This window comes from Cebus imitator, unplaced genomic scaffold (assembly GCF_001604975.1).
Source record: "Cebus imitator isolate Cc_AM_T3 unplaced genomic scaffold, Cebus_imitator-1.0 Scaffold261, whole genome shotgun sequence".
NCBI classification, from domain to species: Eukaryota; Metazoa; Chordata; class Mammalia; order Primates; family Cebidae; genus Cebus; species Cebus imitator.
Window position 1 is genome coordinate 281,605 of NW_016107576.1, and position 19,266 is coordinate 300,870.

General features: G+C 35.7%; 1 protein-coding gene across 1 annotated transcript in view; it reads right to left on the reverse strand.

The window, feature by feature from the left end:
* TTLL7 (tubulin tyrosine ligase like 7) overlaps positions 1-19,266 on the reverse strand; it is a 127,603-nt gene that overhangs the window by 26,745 nt on the left and 81,592 nt on the right. The window contains exons 11-18 of the mRNA XM_017499803.2: positions 17,789-17,936; positions 17,629-17,702; positions 16,279-16,414; positions 14,272-14,358; positions 9,586-9,784; positions 5,907-6,112; positions 4,781-4,915; positions 2,558-2,638 (exon numbers count right to left, since the gene is read on the reverse strand). Coding sequence (XP_017355292.1) covers positions 2,558-2,638; positions 4,781-4,915; positions 5,907-6,112; positions 9,586-9,784; positions 14,272-14,358; positions 16,279-16,414; positions 17,629-17,702; positions 17,789-17,936 — 1,066 coding nt within the window. The remainder of the gene's footprint in view (positions 1-2,557; positions 2,639-4,780; positions 4,916-5,906; positions 6,113-9,585; positions 9,785-14,271; positions 14,359-16,278; positions 16,415-17,628; positions 17,703-17,788; positions 17,937-19,266) is intronic.

Here is a 19,266-nt window from a genome sequence, read left to right on the forward strand (position 1 = left end):
AGCAACTTACCTACACTTCTCACTCTTCTAGATCACAAAAATTATATGGACTTAAGGAAATTCAGGGTTCCAATTCTAATAAAAAGTCCTTATCTTAATTAATCGAAGCCAAAGTCAGTGACTTGGAAACACATATTCAGGGCTTCCCTTGTGTTTTGCAATCTGCCTCTGTTGCCAGCTTTGCTATACCCTCCTCAACAGTGCACTCTACGTGGCACATGGCAGGACACTAAGTAAATATTTGTTGAACCAGTTAATGTGCAACAGTGAGTTCAGCTTACTCAGATAAAAGTATATAATTTAACAGTCAGCATGTAATCAGCATCAGATTTCAGCTTATTCATGATAATTCCTAGAAAGGGCAAATGGTAGTTTGTATTACTGAAGGAATACAACTTCACTCTGCTACTAAAATAGCCTATCTCCCAGAAAACAATGTTACAGTGCAGTTGTTGGGCCCTTCATGGTGTTGACCACTCTACTCTCCCACTCTCCAAGACGGCTACTATGTACCTTATACTGTCTCCCCAAATCTCCGGAACCCTCCCCACCAGAAGAAAGCTTTCCCATCTTCCCACCACATTCCCATGTACCTCCCTTCCCTCCTGTTAGAAGAAATGTTCTTGATTAGGACAACCCCCCCACTCTCACAGCTTACTTACTCAAGACTTTTTCATCACCTCTTTCCTGCGCCATTCCTCTCTTCTAAATCATTATCATCATACAAACTGTAAATATCTTTATCTTAAAAAAAAAAATCCTTCTTGTTGGCCCACATCCCTTTCCATCTACCACCACCACATTCCCCTTTCCCCTCTATAGCAAAATTCCTTGAAACAGTGCCTGTAGTAGCTGTGGTGTTTTGCTCTCCACTTTTCTTCTCTTGTACATAGTCCAAGCTTTACTCCCCACCGCCCCTCTAGATTTATGATTGGGGTCTTCACTAACATCCACATTGCCAAAAATTACAGTCGGTTCTTACTGCTCAGCTTACAGCCTCTGTCAGCAACATGTGACACAATTGATTACTCTGTCCTTAAAATAATTTCTTTACTTGGCTTCAAGGACACCCAATTCTCATGTTTTTTTTCACGTATTACTGGTTGCTCCTTCTCAGTCCCCTTTGATGGATTCTCCCCATCTCTCTGATTTCTACATGTAGGAGTGGCCTAGGACTCAGTCCTTGAAACTCTAGGTAATATCATCTAGTCAACACCTTAAATATCTTGGAGACTCCTAAATTTGTGTTCACCATACACAATCAGCCCTAAACTCAAAACTCTTATACTATACACTCAACATTTTCACTTGGATGTCCAATCAATATAGCAACATCAACATGGTCAAAATCAAAATAAAATGAAACAACAGAAACAGCAAAACCCTCCCCCTCTTTCTCCAGCCTCCAACCATTCAGCTGCCACCCTAGCCAGGCACCCATTAGCTCTTGTCTCAGTTACCCTAAAAACCTTCTAGCTGGTCCCTACTTCTATTCTGCAAAAATCCCTCTCCCCTAGTTCTATTCTTCACAAGTAGTTCTCATGATTCCCTTAAATTATAACAGGCTATGTAACTTCTCTACTCAAAATTTCCAGTGGTTACTCATCAATTGGAATAAAATCCAGTATCTTTCCATAGCCTATAAAGTTGTGAACTAAGACCTCCCTATCTGTCCAACCTTATCTTTTACCAAGACCCCATCACTCACTCCTTTCCAGCTAAGACAGACTATCCTACAAATACATAAATAAAATGGTGCCTTGCTCTGCTTCATATACACATCAAACTAATTTCTACCTCAGGTTCTCTGAATTTGTTCCTCCCTCTGCTTCAAACATTGTCTCTGTAGATATCTGTATAGCATGATTCTCATTTAAGTCTCTGCTCAAATACTACCTTCTCTCTATTTTTTATCTCAGTGTATTTTTCTTCACAGTACTTAATACAGTCATCCTTCTGCACCTATGGAGATTGGTTTCCAACCCCAGATAGCAAAATCCATGGATATTCAAGTCCATGATATAAAATGACGTCATGTTTGCGTATAACCTATGTACATCCTCCTGTATACTTTAAATCATCTATAGATTACTTATAATTACTTATAATATCTAATACAATATAAATGCTATGTAAATACTTGTTATACTGTTGTATTGTTTAGGAATAATGACAAGAGAAAAAAAGTCTGTACATTGTCAGTACCAGACACAGCCATCCTTTTTCTTTCCAAACATGTTCAACCCCTGGTTGGTTGCATCCATGGATGTGAAACCCACAGACACAGAAGGCTGACTGTACTACCTTACATTCTATTACATATTTATTATCAGACACCTTAACTAGAATGTAAGTTCTATGAAAGCATGGATTTTAAAAAGTTCACTGTTGTATCTTCAGAACCTAGAAGAGTGCCTGACACATGATAGGTACTTATATTTGTTGAAGAAATGAGTAAACAAATGAGCAAATATAAAGTTTGTCTATGAATGTGGCTTAATGATCCTAGCTTAATACATAATCCAAGAGGAAAAAACTGTTTTTAAGCATTACTCACTTTTCGTTGTTTTACTGAGTCCAATTTTATGAGCCAATATGAAGCCACTTTGGTTTTATGATACTTCCAGTTATCGATGATCTGTTTGGGGGGACAGACATTAAGAAATTTTATCTAGAATGGTCATCAAAAGAAATAATAAGTAAATAAACAGGTTAAAACCCATTTTTAAATTAATTTGTGTAAAAGCACTATAATGTTACTTGCAACAAATAATGCCGGCTTTCATAAAAAGATGTGCAAAGATTTCGAATACAAATTAAAGAATCCATCTACATCCAAAGTTTTCTATTCTAGTTGTATTAAGAATACAATATCTGTGGCTTACACCTGTAATCCCAGCATTTTGGGAGGCCGAGGCAGCCAAATCACTTGAGGCCAGGAGTTCAAGTCCAGCCTGGCAAATATGGCAAAACCCCGTCTCTACTAAAAATATAAAAATTAGCTGAGTGTGGTGGTGCATGCTTGTAATCCAAGCTATTTGGATGGCTGAGGCATGAAAATCACCTGAATCCAGGAGGTAGAGGTTGCAGTGAGCCAAGATTATACCCCTGCACTCCAGCCTGGGGCAGCAGAGTGCGACTCTGTCTCAAAAACAAAAACAAAAAATCTCTAATGAATGAAAGTCAAATGTCTCTAGGCACATGAGATTTGGGAAGAAATCCAAGACATAGATTTTTCATTTTTATTTTAGAGGCTGATTTATGACATCACTCATAGTAATAAAATATTGAATAATACATTAGAAGGCACCTATATAAAATGAGGATTCTGCAACTTTGTTTTTTCTGCAAGTCTGTAAAAGTTCTGAATATACAGTCTTGTAATATATACTGTGGCAAACAGATTAAAATATTTACCACATATAGTGAATATACAGTAAACAATTTGGTGTCTGACATAATTATTAACTATATTTTATTAATTATATAAGCCTATATACATTCTTTATAGAACAATCACGATAGTCACAAATATTAGTTTTACTCTCTGATAGTTTAACTTTCTTCTACTTTATTCAAAAAGATGGGATATAACTAATATCTCTAAGAAATACATAAAATAAAGTGGTACAAAGTCATTGGCTATATGTAGAAAATAACTTTATCAAATAAGATAACATAGGTAAATAAAAGCACATCTAGCATAATACTTTACACCCAATGTTTTCTTTCATTTCCTTTGATGTAACTTAAGTAGCAGCTAGCTTGCAAACAAGTTACCATTTTCACTTTTTAAAAATATATATAACACAAAATGTATAATATTTGGGGGCTTTGCCTATGACTGTGTCATCACTACATAATATGAATTGCAGTCATGGGTATTTTTCAGCAAGAAAGTCTCTTTTGTGTTTGTTTATTGCTGTTGTTGTTGTTTCTACAGGCTTACTTTAGTACAGGTCTAAAGTATATGCAAAAAACAAAAAGGCCAAGTGCATGGCTGTGGCTTTTATCCCACAACTGGCCACTAGATGGTGTACCTCCCCTAGAAAAAAAAATTATATATATATATGTGCATATGCATGTCTCCCAAAAAACAAGGTTCTATTATCTAAGAATGAAAAGGATGTTTGAATGAAGAAATGTAACCTCAGGCAAAGAAATGCTTTCACCAAAAATAACTGCAATAACTTGGACCTTCTTTCTAAATTAAGTCAATGATCTTAATGTGAATTTTAGGACCCTTTGCCATTTTAGAATGTTCCACTTGGTGGTGCACATGTGTGTGTAATGAGAAAAACACACAACTCCGCATAAGTCATTTCAAAATCTGACCCCAAAAATGTGACATCTGAAGTGTCACACTCAACTATTCTTGACATTTTATTTCAAGGCCCCATGCTTTTCATCATACTCCATTCCATATTAGTTCATTCTAAGTCTTTACAGAAGCAGGTTTAACATGATATTTGCTTAATCATTAAGAACAATAATTATTTAACACTAATTATTCTCACTTAATGAAGCAGATTTATCACTGAAACAGCACTACATACTACAAGATATTTTATACCAATGATTATAATCTGATCTCACTGTTCATGAGTTGTAATAATTAAAATAAACCCTTGTATTTTCTAAAGCTAGTAGAGGTTGAAAAGAACATCAATTAAATTTACTATGTCATTGAGCATAATGCCTTCATAAAATAAATTTTAATATTTTAAGAAGAATAAAAAGGTACCAGCTCCTTGGCATTTTAGATACATCAGATACTCACATCTTCTATCAGAAGTTCTGATTCTGCATCTGACTTTCCTGGAAACCGGATCTTCATGTCCTTGAGAACAAATAAGGTCTGACTTGTTAGATCATCTTCTTGTTCTTTTGTTTTCAGTTGCCGCAAAGACTCACTCTTAAATTTGAAAGAATACAGATATTTGGAGGGGGTCTTATTTCATTGTGCCAGTATAATCTGAAAGATATTTCTAGGTAAAAATGATGCACTTTTAATCGAAAACAATAACAATGAAAAAGGAAGAAAATTTTCTTTTACACTTGTGAATTCTCTGGATTAAATGGATACAAATCCCAAGAGTGTCCTTCACACTTCCACAAGGTTTACTTATTTAGCTCAAAGTACTAAAATAAGAATATAAATACTTAAAAGGGACTTCCTGGTCAGTCTCATTTGCTACATATACCTTAAGCAGTTTTTGTTGATTAGAAAAAAAAATTCATTGTTATCAAGTGAAATTAATTCACTTATATTTCCTGACTTCCCTTTGGAAACATAATCCATATTAAATAAACAAATTAACTAAATCCCTAGTCTGTGTGAAGGTAATTAGAGCTATCTGAGCATCTAAAAGTCAGCCTTCTTACAAACTACATTCACTACTTTCTGTGTACCAAATCTCTGGGACTCTGCGAACAATGGAATACTATATGTTAATTTAATATACAGAACACATTATAAATAGCATTATACTTAAGTGCTCTAAGGAGAATTTATCATTTTTTAACCTATTAATCAACTGTCACATTAAGTAAAATTTTCCAAATTTCCTCAAATTTAAAGATAGGCTGCACAATATACTGCAAAACCACACATTTACTCAGGAAATTTTCAATAATGTTATCCTACTATATCAGCAAATGGAAAATAAAATAACGCTATTCTTAGTGTTCATCTTTGAGTTATGTGATAAAGTCTGAACCTTTTAAAAGTCATACTAAATTGTAAACTAAGATAGGTGAACAATCCAAATTCCAAGAGGTCATGAGTTGAATTATGGAAAGGATCTGAGGTTCAGTCTGTCCTCCTCTCAGCTGATCCCCTTTGCCACCTAGATTCTGAATACAGAGCTCCCTGTAGTCTTAAAAGAGCAAAACAGATGACCTACCACTTGAGAGTTGGTAGAGCAGGCATCATGACTGTGAGGCAGATGCCTCATGTAGGAGGAAGCACGGTTTAAAGAATGTGACCGAGATGCAGAAGTTGGCCGTGACACAGATATCACTTGTTGAGCAGAAAATGGGCGGGTGTCCCCACTGGAAGGTGACTGAGCAGAGATGGACCGAGGACAACTGACTGAACGCCTTATGGAGCCTATCAGAGATGGAGAAGAAGGATACTACAGTAGCAGTATTAATACAAGTTTTTCACTATATTCAGTTTATATAAACTAAAGATTAGAGCAGCTGGTAGCGGAGCAGCAATAAACGTCAAAGCGTAGGCATCATCTTGAGAATATGAGTTTGGAATACATTTTTCAACAACAGTGAACTTGTTGCAGAAGACCCCTTGTGATGTATAAAAAATGGCTCTTGTGGGAATAATACTATAAACAATCCTTCAACATTTTATCCTCGAAACATGAGATTAATGAACCAGAAGAAAGGAAAATTAACATTTATGGAGCACCTTCTATAAGCCAAGCATTGTGCTAGGTACTACATTTTTATCTTAGTCCTCATGGAAACCCTCTGAAGTAGGTATCTCCATTGCCCAGAGGCTCAGAGAAAGAACTTTTTCAAGGTCATACAGCAAGAAAGTGGTCAAGCTCAGGTTTCAATCCTGACCCTATCTAATCCCAGTGTCTTCCCTTTTTCTATAATACCATGAGGCTATCCACTATCCCTTGGGATTTGACTGGTCACTTATAAGTCTGTGTATGGGTTTGAGATTGACTAATTTACATGAAGATTCATAGAGAGGGTTGTAAAGGAGTATAGAGGGTGGGCAGGCTAAATAGGTAAGTTACAGAATTTAGAACCCATGAAAAAAAAAGAAAAGAAAAATATACGGATTATCCTAATGCAGTTTAAATACAGAATCTGTTATTATAAATAGTACTGAGCAGAGAGTATTCTAATTCACAAGAGTAAAGAATTTCTTTTAAGTAGGTTAAATTCCAGTAGTAAAAGACTTAAGTGAAGGAAAAAACATATGGCTCCAAAGGGTTGTTATCAGAACAAATATCTAGGGGAAACCATAAAATATCTTCCCGAATGCATAATAAGAACATCAAAGAAAGAAAACCAACTGTTCTAGATAAATTTTTACTCCTGACACAGGGAAATAGATCACCACTCAATACTGTCAATATTTTTATCTTTTTTCAGCTCATATGGTCTATACATCCTCTGTTGTATATTCTTTCTCTGCTTGGGGAGTATATCTTCATTAATTAAATAATGTAGTAAAACTCACATGAAGTCAGGTTGAATACCCAAATATTTCTCTTCATTAGCTGTTGAAAAAAATTTAAACCTTTATAAGGGAATAGATATAAACCTTATATTTAGAGACGTACTTCCAAATTAAATTTGAGAGAGTACAAAAAGGTATGCTCATTAAAGCTATAAAATATTTTTTTAAACCCTTCTCTTTGTTCCAACATTAACTTCCTTCTTAACCTGAAACTCTCGCCACTTTTCAAAAGGACACTGCTTCTGTGTTTCTAGAGAAGGGGAGAAGGGCCATGTGAGGAACACACCACTGGTCAATTTTTTTTTTTTTTTTACAAAAAATTGCACATATTTAATGTGCACCAAGATCAAATTTAAACTAAGAAAATACCCAAGGCATGTGCTAGTAACTGCACTGTAGTCCTACTACCTTTGAGGACTTATGGTAATGGTTTGGTTGTATATAACCTGATTGCTGGGCAGAAGGAAAATCTCCTTTTCTTGAATCATCACAGGTTTCTTTTTTTTCCTACACATGCTAGAAATTCAGACAGAATAACTAAGTAGCTAGACATGCCAATGATGTTTGAGTAGATTCACAAAAAAATCATTGCAACTTGCATATCCTCTGAAGCTGCAACAAGCTGGAATTTTTCAAACTATCTACAAGAGAAAGTGTTACACATAATCTGGATTTTGTCCTTGATCATCAGCATCACTCTGGAGACAAAACTCAAGCAGGATTTGTGGCTAAAATGCTTCTTAGTAAGATTAAAGAAAGAATATAAAACAAAGTGAAAGACTTGTTGCAATTCCTCGTGAATATAAAAAGAAAATATAACTAATAAAAAAGATATTTATTAAATTAGGCTAGATTTAAAATGAAAATTCACACTTAAAAAACATTTTAAAAATCTGTATATTTTAGTGCACCATTGCCTGGTCTCAATTTGTTAACCTATTGGTCTGAGAAAAAAGAACAATCTCAGCGCTGTAGGAATGTTAGCAAATTTTTCTCCAACCTGTCCTCATCCCCGATCAGTTCATGCCATTAGGGAGGTACACACCAGCTGATAGGAAAGGGAATTAAAACTGACCAAATTTGGGAGTAAAAATGTCAGCTTCTAAAACCAACACAGAGGCATACTTACACAAAGACACACTGGAAGTATTTAAGGAATCCTTAAGAAAAAAAGAAGCAAGTGATAAAATAGCTTACAAACTGTGTAATTGGTGCTCAACAAACATTTCTTAAATGCATGAGTAAATAAATAAATGAAACAGAACACAATACATCAATTCCCCTCCAAAGACAGAAACCATGAAAGATATGAAGTAGTAGCATATTTATTTAGAGAATAATGTGTAAACAAAGACCATTCCTCTAAAAGCTTCATCTGTCGGTTCTTTATTCTTCATGCATTTTGCCATAACTGTTTAAGGCTAGTTTTAAAATAACCACGTTATCAGGGAAGTTAACATATTAAATACATTGCTGAGGGTCAACAAGGGCTCACAACTGTGTTCACTGCATTATTGAACTGGTTCCTTTAATGGAACCCTAGGACAGTGGAGCACAAGGCAAATAGAGATATGAAAGACAAGGGTTCAGAAAAGTCTTGGATTGGAGGCAGCATCAAGAATGGGTTTTCCAGTTGAATCTAGGCAAACAGCAATCCCACACTGGACATTTGGGGATGAAAGAAAACTCACAGACAAAATATTGCACATTTGGAACTGAAGAATAAATTGAAGATGAGACAAAGAAAGACACAGAGAATGTAAAAAGAAATACAGGTAGAAGGAGAGAAAAGAAAGCAGGAAAGGAAGGAGATGGAGCAGCTGGTTGACTGCTCTCCTAAGTACTTCCTACACATCATAAGCCCTGACTTAAGTGTTCACCTGTGATGAAAATGGGAGGGAACAAAAGTTCAACTATTTTACAATTATGTGACTTACAGAATCATTCAAGTAAAATGCCTAGCAAGACACATACTTATATATATAAAAGTGACAGTATAAAACAAAGTGGGTGAAAAAAGTAGAGAGGTAGAAATTAAATGAGAGAGAATATATTGGCTTAAAAGACATGTAATCATCAGATTAACCATGAGGCACATTTTACAAAACCCAGGCAAAAATCTGGCACCTAACAAAAATGATGAAATATAGAAGAATAGATTCTTAATTCAGCCCTTTCGTTTTCTATTTGCAGATCTTCAAAGGGATTAAGGGATGTGCCTGAGTCTGTTTAGGGAAAGGAAGTAAGATGGAATCCAGGTCTTCTCACACACAACAGGGTTCATTTGGCCCAAGGACCTTTTATTGAGTTTAATAATTTCAGTTTCATAATTCTTGATATAACATCTAAATTAGAAGAAATTGACTTACTGGGTTGCTGAATTAATTTGTAGTGGTTGGAGGGTTTAAGATTATATGTAACTTGCTTTTCTCTTTTCTTATTTTGGTACTCTTCTTTTTCATTTTCGTCAGATTCTGAAGAGCCGCTGTTACTATCATAACTGCTGTCACTGCTGCAGTACTTCTGTCTTTTCATTATCTCAGTACTCTCAGGCATAGAACACAGAGGCTAAAAAGAGGGGTATGTGTTATTGTTTTAAGAATTCTTTAAAAAGGCTTATTCATATGATTAGTTACTATTTCTAATTTCCCCCTTATGCTTGCTGCTTTTTACTGAAGTTGAGAATCTCCCCAAATGCTCCTGCTGCCATGCTGCTTAACCTACAGTGCTATGCATTGATTGTTCTGTTTCTGCAAAATATTATTTCTTAAATGACATAGTCATGATGAGGAATGTGCTGTTCCTACATGATTGGAATAAAGGGTCGGAGTATCTGTAAACAAAGAATAACAAAATAAAGGGAAAATATTTGAGATAAAAATATAAAAATCAGAAACATAATCAGCTTTTCTTCATTCCATAACAGAAATTACTCATCAAGACTCAGAGATACACCTTTGCCATATCATTAACATTCAGAGTCACTCAATAAATGTGTGCAAGTGCATCTGTGGGGCCAGGGTGGGGGGGAGGGGAAAGAGGGGCAAGAAGGATAAAGAGAATAAGAAAGAAGGAGCCAGAGAAACCACTTTATAAATAAGGCCACATACCAAAACATTGTCTGTTAGCCTATCCACTCAGATAATGTGCTGCAAGAAATTAGGTATCCCTTACATGACTAACTGGCTGTGGATATTTATAAAAATAAAATTTGTAGTTAATTTAGTTAATTGTCCACTTCCTAAACTGGTCAGGAACAACTGATGTCTTTTCTCAGAGTATTCCTAACTCTGACATATAGGTTCTCGCCATAATAGGCTGACAAAACTTCTCACTGCCCATGCTACATTTTAAAAATTAATAATATAATATGAAGGTCAGTATGGCTAAATTTTCATGGAGGAAGGACAAATTCCTCTAAGATAGAAGGGAAAATCTGTAAAGATTGAAAATGCCATGCTGTCATGTGCCACCATCCCTATTAGAATCACTTGTTTCTAGTCCTCCCAATCAATGTGTTTCCAATGATGCCAGCTGAAGGAATGGAAGAAAAGGGACATGGGACAGCTTCACTTCAGAAAGAATGTGCATAACCAAGAACAAGACAGTTTTATAACTCAGTCATTTTAAGAAACTATTTATTACACACACCATATTCCTCCTATTCCTGACGGGAGAGGTTCCTTCAGTTGTATACTAGTTGCTTGTTCTCTGTTAAATCAAACAAAAAATGTTTTGATGTTAGCATACACTATAATGAAATCCTTGGAGAGCATGGGATTTCACTGAAAGTAGGTATACCCTCTAGTGTAACAGTGTAGAATAAAAGACAAAGAGAGAAATAGCATTTCATGAAGTACCTGGAATACACAGTAAGCCAAAAAACATCATCTTCTTAAATTTATAGCCTTTGCAAAGGATGAAAAATAACCAAAGCAGCAAAGTAGTTTAATTCAGTAAGGTACCAACTTGCATTTAAAAGTATGTGCTCCTTCTGATGGTCTAATATTTACTAAGTACTGACAATGTTCAAAGAGATATGCATAAAAACATTTACCAGTAACATAATCATCAAACATTTTGACAGTCTTAAGGAACATGAATTCTAGAGGAAAGTTGTTTCCTCAGAAGTTTAGCATACCCAGAAGAAACAGTGGCATAATCAGGCTTGCTAGTAGTGCCTTCCTTCATGTAGCAAACAGGTTTAAGTTTTCTTAAAGAGCCTGACTACATAATGAGTTATTTGACCCTATAAAGTATCACAAGGGGAAATGTATAGCTGAACCTTTATGTCTTATATGCACTTGGGACTTTTTGACCAATACACTGTTCAAGCAATAATTAACTAGAAGTCACAGCAACATGAACTCTACACAGTGTCTTTACTACAAACTGGAATTTATAAACTGGCATTGAGTTATGGCATATCACCTATATTTTAGGTCCAATTTTATTATGAAGTAGGCCATATGTTGAAAATTTATAAATGTATAAAGAATAAACAACCACATGCCTGTCACCCAACTTAATAAAAAGAACATTGCTATTATTTTACTGCAATTACTTTTGCACCAACCTAATACTTTATGTGGTATTTATTTTTATGTAGCTAGTTGATGTTTCTTATATTCTCAAAATAGTGAAAAGTTGTTATTTCTCCTATTACAAGTACCAGTTTTATTTAATTTTTATTATCTCCAATTATTCTACCAGTAAAGACACTGGAAATTAATGTTTTGTGTATGATATTGTCTCTCTGAAAATGAATGGCTGCTTTGAAGTTTGGCTCACTTTAGACCCTTGGTAAACAACATAAAGTTAAAAGTTATAAAAATGCTTCTAGTTCAAACTGATTATGCAGACTTCAACTTCGAAATATAGCTGGCTTCAACAACTACAGGAAATAACTAGTTCATTTCATTTCAACAAACACATTGTTAATTCCCACAACTTGCCTAGAATGAAAGGGGCTGAAAAAATTAGACAAAGTGAATTCTTCCTCCCAAGAGGTTATAGTTTTGTTTGGATGACAAGCCTTATATAAATGAAACACAGGAAAATATAAGACAATATACAGCTGTCTTAAGGCTTCTGCATTTGCCATTCTGCCAGAAACATTGTGCCTCCAGGATATCTCATGTCTGGTTTGCTAAACAGCAATAATTAATATACAAAGCTTAGGAACTTCCAGTGTTTCCCCAAATGATGCCATAACTCATGCAAGTATTCACTTTTACAGATACTCTAAAATATATTTCTTCCAAAGGAAGTATCAATGACATATTCCACAATGCCTCAATATACAGCACATAATTCAGAACGGTCCCTGACATCCAAGATCTCCACCAGGTAAGTATCTCTTACCAGGCCCACCTGTATCATTTCACTGTCCAAGAACGTTCCACTTGAGTCATACCAAACTTTTCATGTTTCTACAACATCCTATACAGTATCATAACTTCATGTCTTTGCCTTTAGTGTTCTGTCTATCCTAAATGTTCTTCCACTTCTCTTAATGCTTAAAGCACTACTCATTTTTCAAGATCCAGTTCTAATAGTATTACCTTTCTGAAGCTATCCACATGCTACCAACCCCTTTCTTCTCTATGCTGCTGTGGCACTTTACACTCCCTTTATTATAGTAGTTGCCACATTATCCCGTTTTTTTATTTACCTGTCTGCTCTTCCACTAGCCAATGAGATTCTTATGGATATATTTAACAAAATGAACTAACAGATTTTGAAAACTTACTGTGTGTCAGACACTGGATAGGTTCTAGAGATACAAAGATGAAAATCTACTTGCTACCCTCAGGGAACTTACAACCTCATACTTAGGCAAATGTGCAAATAATTACTTGTCACAACTGCTGTATAAAAGTGTTATTTATGAAACAGCAGGAGAAAGAGGGAAGGGAAGGTCTAAGCCTAACTGGGGAAATGAGGGAAGGTTTCACACAGGCAGCAGTGGCTCTGCTGAAATAGGAAAGGGCCTCTAATCAAACAACAAGTCAATGATTTTTTCTTTAGTAGGAAGGCATTTCAGAAGCATGAAAATATGAAAGAACATGACATGTCTAAGGACACAGGGATAGTATAGTAATTCTGAAATATAAATGGAATAAAATAAAAATTACAAGATTGTTCAAATCAAACTCCTTCCTATTCTACTAGCAAGACTTTGACATATCAGAACAACAACACTGGATGCAGTGGCTCACGCCTATAATCTTAGCACTTTGGTAGACAGAGGCAGGAGAATTGCCAGAAACCGGCAGTTCAAGACCAGCCTTGGCAACACAGCAAAACACCACCTCTACAAAAAAAAAAAAAAAGAATTTTTTTTTAGTTAGCCAGGCATGGTGGTATATGCCTGTAGTCCCAGCTACTCAGAAAGGCTGAGGCAGAAGGATCACTTGAGCCCAGGAGTGTGAGACTGCAGTGAGGTATGAACACACCACTGGGCTTTAACCTGGGTGACAGAGTGAGACCTGTATCTAAAAAAAAAAAAAAAAAAAAAAAAAAAAAATTTTAAAAAAAAAAAAAAAAAAAAAAAAAAAAAAGAATATGTAGATGTCACCTACATGACAGCTTTCTACTTATTTCTAGGAACTACACCTATTTTAACTAAAATAAAGTCAACGTTGCTAGGTCAGCAAAAGATGAGGCTCCTAGTAAGGGTCTCTAGATTCATGATTTGCCTTATTTATAATGCTACCCATTTATTTGATAATTATCTATCTATAGGTATGAGTATCATACCTAGTTTAGTTTAGTATAATACTTAGTTTAGAATAAGAGTACTAGTTCTGGTTCCCTTTTGGCCCTGACTCACAGTATTTTCACTGACATCAGGAAAATAACGAAAATGATGAATAAAACTAACAAAACAAAACTCCTGAGTATAAGATATCATCTTCTTTCCAACCCTACCTGCACTGGGCACACAGTCCCTGTGGTTGCTTTAAAGCAGCACCAGTCATTCATATAGTGAGAAATATCAAGGGCTAGTAGCATCTACTTTGATAACTACGGAAGGCAGAGATATACTGCACCTTTGGTCCTCGAGCCTTGGTAGTTTTTCCCATCAACTTTTCATCATCAATTTCGCATTGCTCCAGAAGATCCAAAATATCTTCCTCCTTCAAAAAATATTCTAATTAAAATTACAATTACTAATGGACTCTAGAATTTTTCCAAGTTGATTTATCTCCACAAAATAATGCAGAGTAAGAATTCCTGAAATTATTTAGTGAAGATTGCTGAGATCAAAGGAGAAATATTAAAGAGTCATGGAAAATTCTCTTGAAACTTTCACTAAAATCTGGCATTACAATTAATGCATAGCCAAAATCTAGTCTGTATTCTCATAAACAAATGTATATTTATAGAATAGTATAGTATTAAAATTTTAGAGTATCATACTTCAATAAATTAGTGCACTGGACACTAAAATTTCTGAAAAGTTCATGCTAACTTCCAGATTACAAGTTTATCAGTCATTTCCATACAGATTAGTGCAAAATAATATTAAACCTCCAGACAGGAAACTGATTATTGGACTAATAGTTTCACTTAGAAACATTCTAATGTGAGAATTTGCTGACTGGGCACTATTTAATGAAATGCTTTCAAAATTTTACTGATTGCATAAAAGTATTTTTAGAACTTTAAAAGGTTTTCATTCTCTAGTCGTCAAAGGTGGCACAAAGCCACAAGTGCCCTAATACTTTTCTTGTGTTCTTCTAGGGTCATATTCTCAATCAAAAGGAAATTTTGTAAAAACATATACCCAGTGGATATTGAGCAAGCCAGAAAAATATGAGTATATTAGCTACACTGAAAGAGGTATAATCAACTGTATCACTGAGTTAAGAAAGTGTTCTAGAAAAGGTTTCTGAAGAAACTCAAAATCTCACTGTGCAGTAAAAATGTGTAAAATAAGTTACCCTTTGTCCCAATCTAAGAAAATTTAGCTATTGAAATACCAAAAGATTCCTATTATACATTTTTTATTAAATAATCATCCTACAAAGAATTCAGCAGATAGCATTACAATATAGTTAAAAAGAAACTCAAGGAGTTCTACTTCTGTTTAGGAGAAATATTACAGATAATACTTTTATCATAACAACCAGAAAAAGCCAGATAAGCTAAACAATCATATTTTCTAAAACACCAGAAAGCTGTAGGAAGTAATGTAAAAAAACTAAATTCCAAAGAGGAACAAGTTCTTCCTAGAGTAGAGATGAGTGGCCACTCTCTTCTTTGGGGTCATTTGTCAAGTCTGAACATTGGTAGGCAGAGATCAGGTCTAAAACAGAGCTGGTAGGACAAAAATAATCTTCTTGAAATCCTCCCTCTCACCACCCCGCTCAGAGACTATGTAGGGACAAAGAGATCTAGCCAGCTCCCAGATGTTCCAACTATCTTATCTGACACACCAGACATGTGAGTGCAGCTAACCTGGATTTCTAGCCCGATTTGGGCATTCAAATATATGCTACCATATGATTCACTCCAAGGAAGACGAGCAGAAGAACCACTCAACTGTGCCCAGCAAAGATTGCAGAGTAATGAGCAAATAAATGAAGTGGTTTGTCATGCTGTAATAGAAAACTGATGGACCTTTTACTAAGGTGTACAGATTAGACTGTGTGTGTGTTTGTGTGTGTGTGTGTGTGTGTTTCATTTACTTCCTCTCATATGCCAGACCTATCATATATCAAGAAAAAAATACTACATAATGTTTGTTATAATCAAAAAACAAGAATGCTACAAACCACTAGGTTAATTCCATGGGTTTCTTTATACAGTTACATACATACATCTATGTAATAAGACATGTTATTCTAGTGATATTACAACATAATTTGTCTTGGTACATACCTTATTTATGAAATAAGTTGGTTCATCATGAAATGTTACTAAGTGTTAAAATGAAAAGCTTGAGGAAAGCTTATCTTAAAAGTAAAATGTTTTTATATGTTGGAAAGGTGGCTTGTCGGCAAAGACATATTGTTTAGCTTTATTCTTTTTTCTCTAAATAAACATTAGCTTACCTTCATCCTTTTCAAAGGATTATTCAGCTCTCGCTGGAATGAAGCTGCTCTTCCTGAAAGGAAGGTCTGAAAGGCAACAGCTAACAAATTTTCATACTTTTCAAGTAGTGCTTTATCTTCAGGAGGATAAATTCGTCTGCAGCAAAATCAGATAAACCAATTTTTTAAAAAAGAAGCTGTCATAGCTCAATAGTTAAGATAAACTACACAGACTATCCTCGACCTCCTATTCTATACTAGTCACGTTGCCAGGTATAAGCTTTTCTATACTGATTAGTGTAAAATAATATTAAATATTAAACCTCCAGACAGAAAACTGATAATTGGCCTAATAGTTTCACTTAGTAACTATCTAATGTGAGTATTTGCTGAGTGGACACTATGAAGAGTATTTTTAGAACTTTATGAAGGTTTTCATTCTATAATCATTAATAGTGGCACAAATCCACAAGTAAAGTTTATCTAGAGAATTAGCATTAAACAATACAGTTCTAGAAGGTACAGTATAAGGGTTTAGTTTGGGGGACATGGTCGGAGAAGAATGGTGACTGGGCAAATTGAAGAAATATTGAACTTTATAGGACAGTGTTCAGATAATAAGGGATACTGCAGAAGTTTTATTCTTAGTGTGGTTACTGAAGCATACAAAAATGTAGGCATTGGTTCTGATTATCTCTTTTGTAGTGATAAAATTTGCCTCTCCAGCAGAGAGGAGTGGGTAGAGGTAGAGTGGGTGGGTGTTCTCATTACTACTATTGATGGTGTTAAGGCCATGAAAGAACGTCTTACCATGAGTGCAAGAACGCCCTCACACATTCCTTTAACCTGCTCAGGCAATGTCAAATGTTGGAAAGTGGGCAATCTTTCCAAGAACACAATGAGTTGGGTTGGGGGGAGGGGGTTGATCCTGTCAAGGGTGATATTATAGAAGAGTTCCAGCTTAGCATAGCCCACAGCCCTCTCCACTGTCTCATATCTAACTTCTTCAAACATTTTCATTATTTGCCTGGTTCCTGAAAAAGTACAGTAAACACTATGGATTGGCAGGAATAATATCAAGATACCTGAATTCTGACGTTTTTTAAAACACTTCACTATAACTAAAGTCACAGGATAACAGCAGGTTAAAAAGACCTCCTACAACCACCCAGAGGCTGGCCAGCGGGAGTGCTGTCAAGGCTGAACCATCTCCTTGCTGACTACCTTTTATTCTTGAAAAATAGTAAGCAAAAAGCACCTGACTGGAATGAAAGAACAATGCTTAAAATAAGCACACAAGATTAAAACATGAAGAATCATTGCTGTGATACTTCATTTTTTCAATCTATACAAAAATAGCAGCACAGTTACCTATAGTTCCCCATATGTCGATTTTCATGTTCTTCTCGTGAGATCTGCTTTCGTACTTGAGCAAGTCTCTCTTTCTGGAAAAGAGAAAAATTTTACAAATAAAAACTGACAAGTGAATCACGCAATTTAAATTGTGGGTACTTTCTTAAAACTTTCATACCAACTCTTCTTTCCGCCTCTCCAACTGGTGTCTTTGCTGTTCCCAGTCTGAGGAGCCTGGTAAGAGCCTTTTAATTGAATTTTGACCATAGAGCCTCCTTTGAGCCTCAGCTTTTTGTTTGGCCAAGTTTCTCCTTTTGTCGCTAGTCCTAAAACATAAAATATAAGTCTATATTCTAGAATTCAAACAAGTTCTGATCTTATCCCTGTGAGGAGAATTTGCAGAACAGGAAACATAGCGAAGCTACAAACCAATGCTTATTAAATTTACATATTCACTTAACATTATATTCATCTAACCTTATCTCAAATATGGCACTCTGGTAATAGATATGGTAAACAGAAGTTCTGAAGATAAAGAGACATAATGGTAACAGTGCATGTTTTAGAAGATCAGAGAGACCTAGTTTCACATTTCACCCCAATAATTTACCAATATACAAACTTGGACTGGTCAATTAACTGGCTAGTTTGGAGATTGGTTCCCCATATAAAATGTTAGCAATAATGTTTCCTCCTTGAGTTCTTATAAATTAATCTTATAAAGATTAATTTGTGGTAACATTAACAGGTACTTAATAAGCAAAGCTTCTCCTCTTCTTCAACCAATTCCATTTATACTGACCACTCTTTAATACGTTTTCATTTCTGACCGAAATCCAAGCCTAACAATCATTACTTATCAGAAAACATCTACAAAGTCCTTCCCATTTTTTTACTCAATTATAAAAACGTACTTATAACACTCTGATTTTCAAAGAAAAGTCCTGTTGTGGGATTATTTCCTCTAAACCATTTTCTCTCTCTTCTCTGCCATGTAGCTAGTGAATACAAGCCTGAGGATTTTTCTCCCCAACCCCTCCAACTTAAACTCTACCATACCATGGCTGAAAGACCTAGAAGGAAGAGGGTGTACTTCAAGAAAAAAGGAAAAGTGAGGCCAATTCTGACCTCACCTTTAGGGAAAAACAAAACAAAACAAAACAAAACAAAACAACGAGTTCTATTCTTAAGTTTGTATTTCCATGCTTCTATTGTCATTAGGCTGGTAGGGCCCAGATAAGAGTGTAAACCAAAGGAAAGGAGACAAGAAGTCCATTTGCTAGCTTCTAGTGCAGAGGTAACAGAAGTGCTTACATTTACATACTGCTTCACTTAATTCATAAGAAGATTGCATTAAGAATATATGTCCAGGTTGATCCAAGATGGCCGTTTAAGAACAGCTCAGGATTGCAGCTCCCAGTGAAAGCGCAGACGGTGAGCGGACGCCGCGTTTTTATTGCCCACAGACTAGGAAACTCGCGGGCAGAGGTGCTCCAGGGTCGCCAGCACGGCTGTTTCGGCCAGCGCGGCTGTGCCAGCCGGCACCGCTGCTTTGCCCTGCACGGCTGCTTTGTCGGCGCCCCGGAGCCGCGGTTCTCCGTACAAAATACACCGGTCCGGGGGCCCTTTAGGCTGGCGATTGGAGCCACGGGAAGT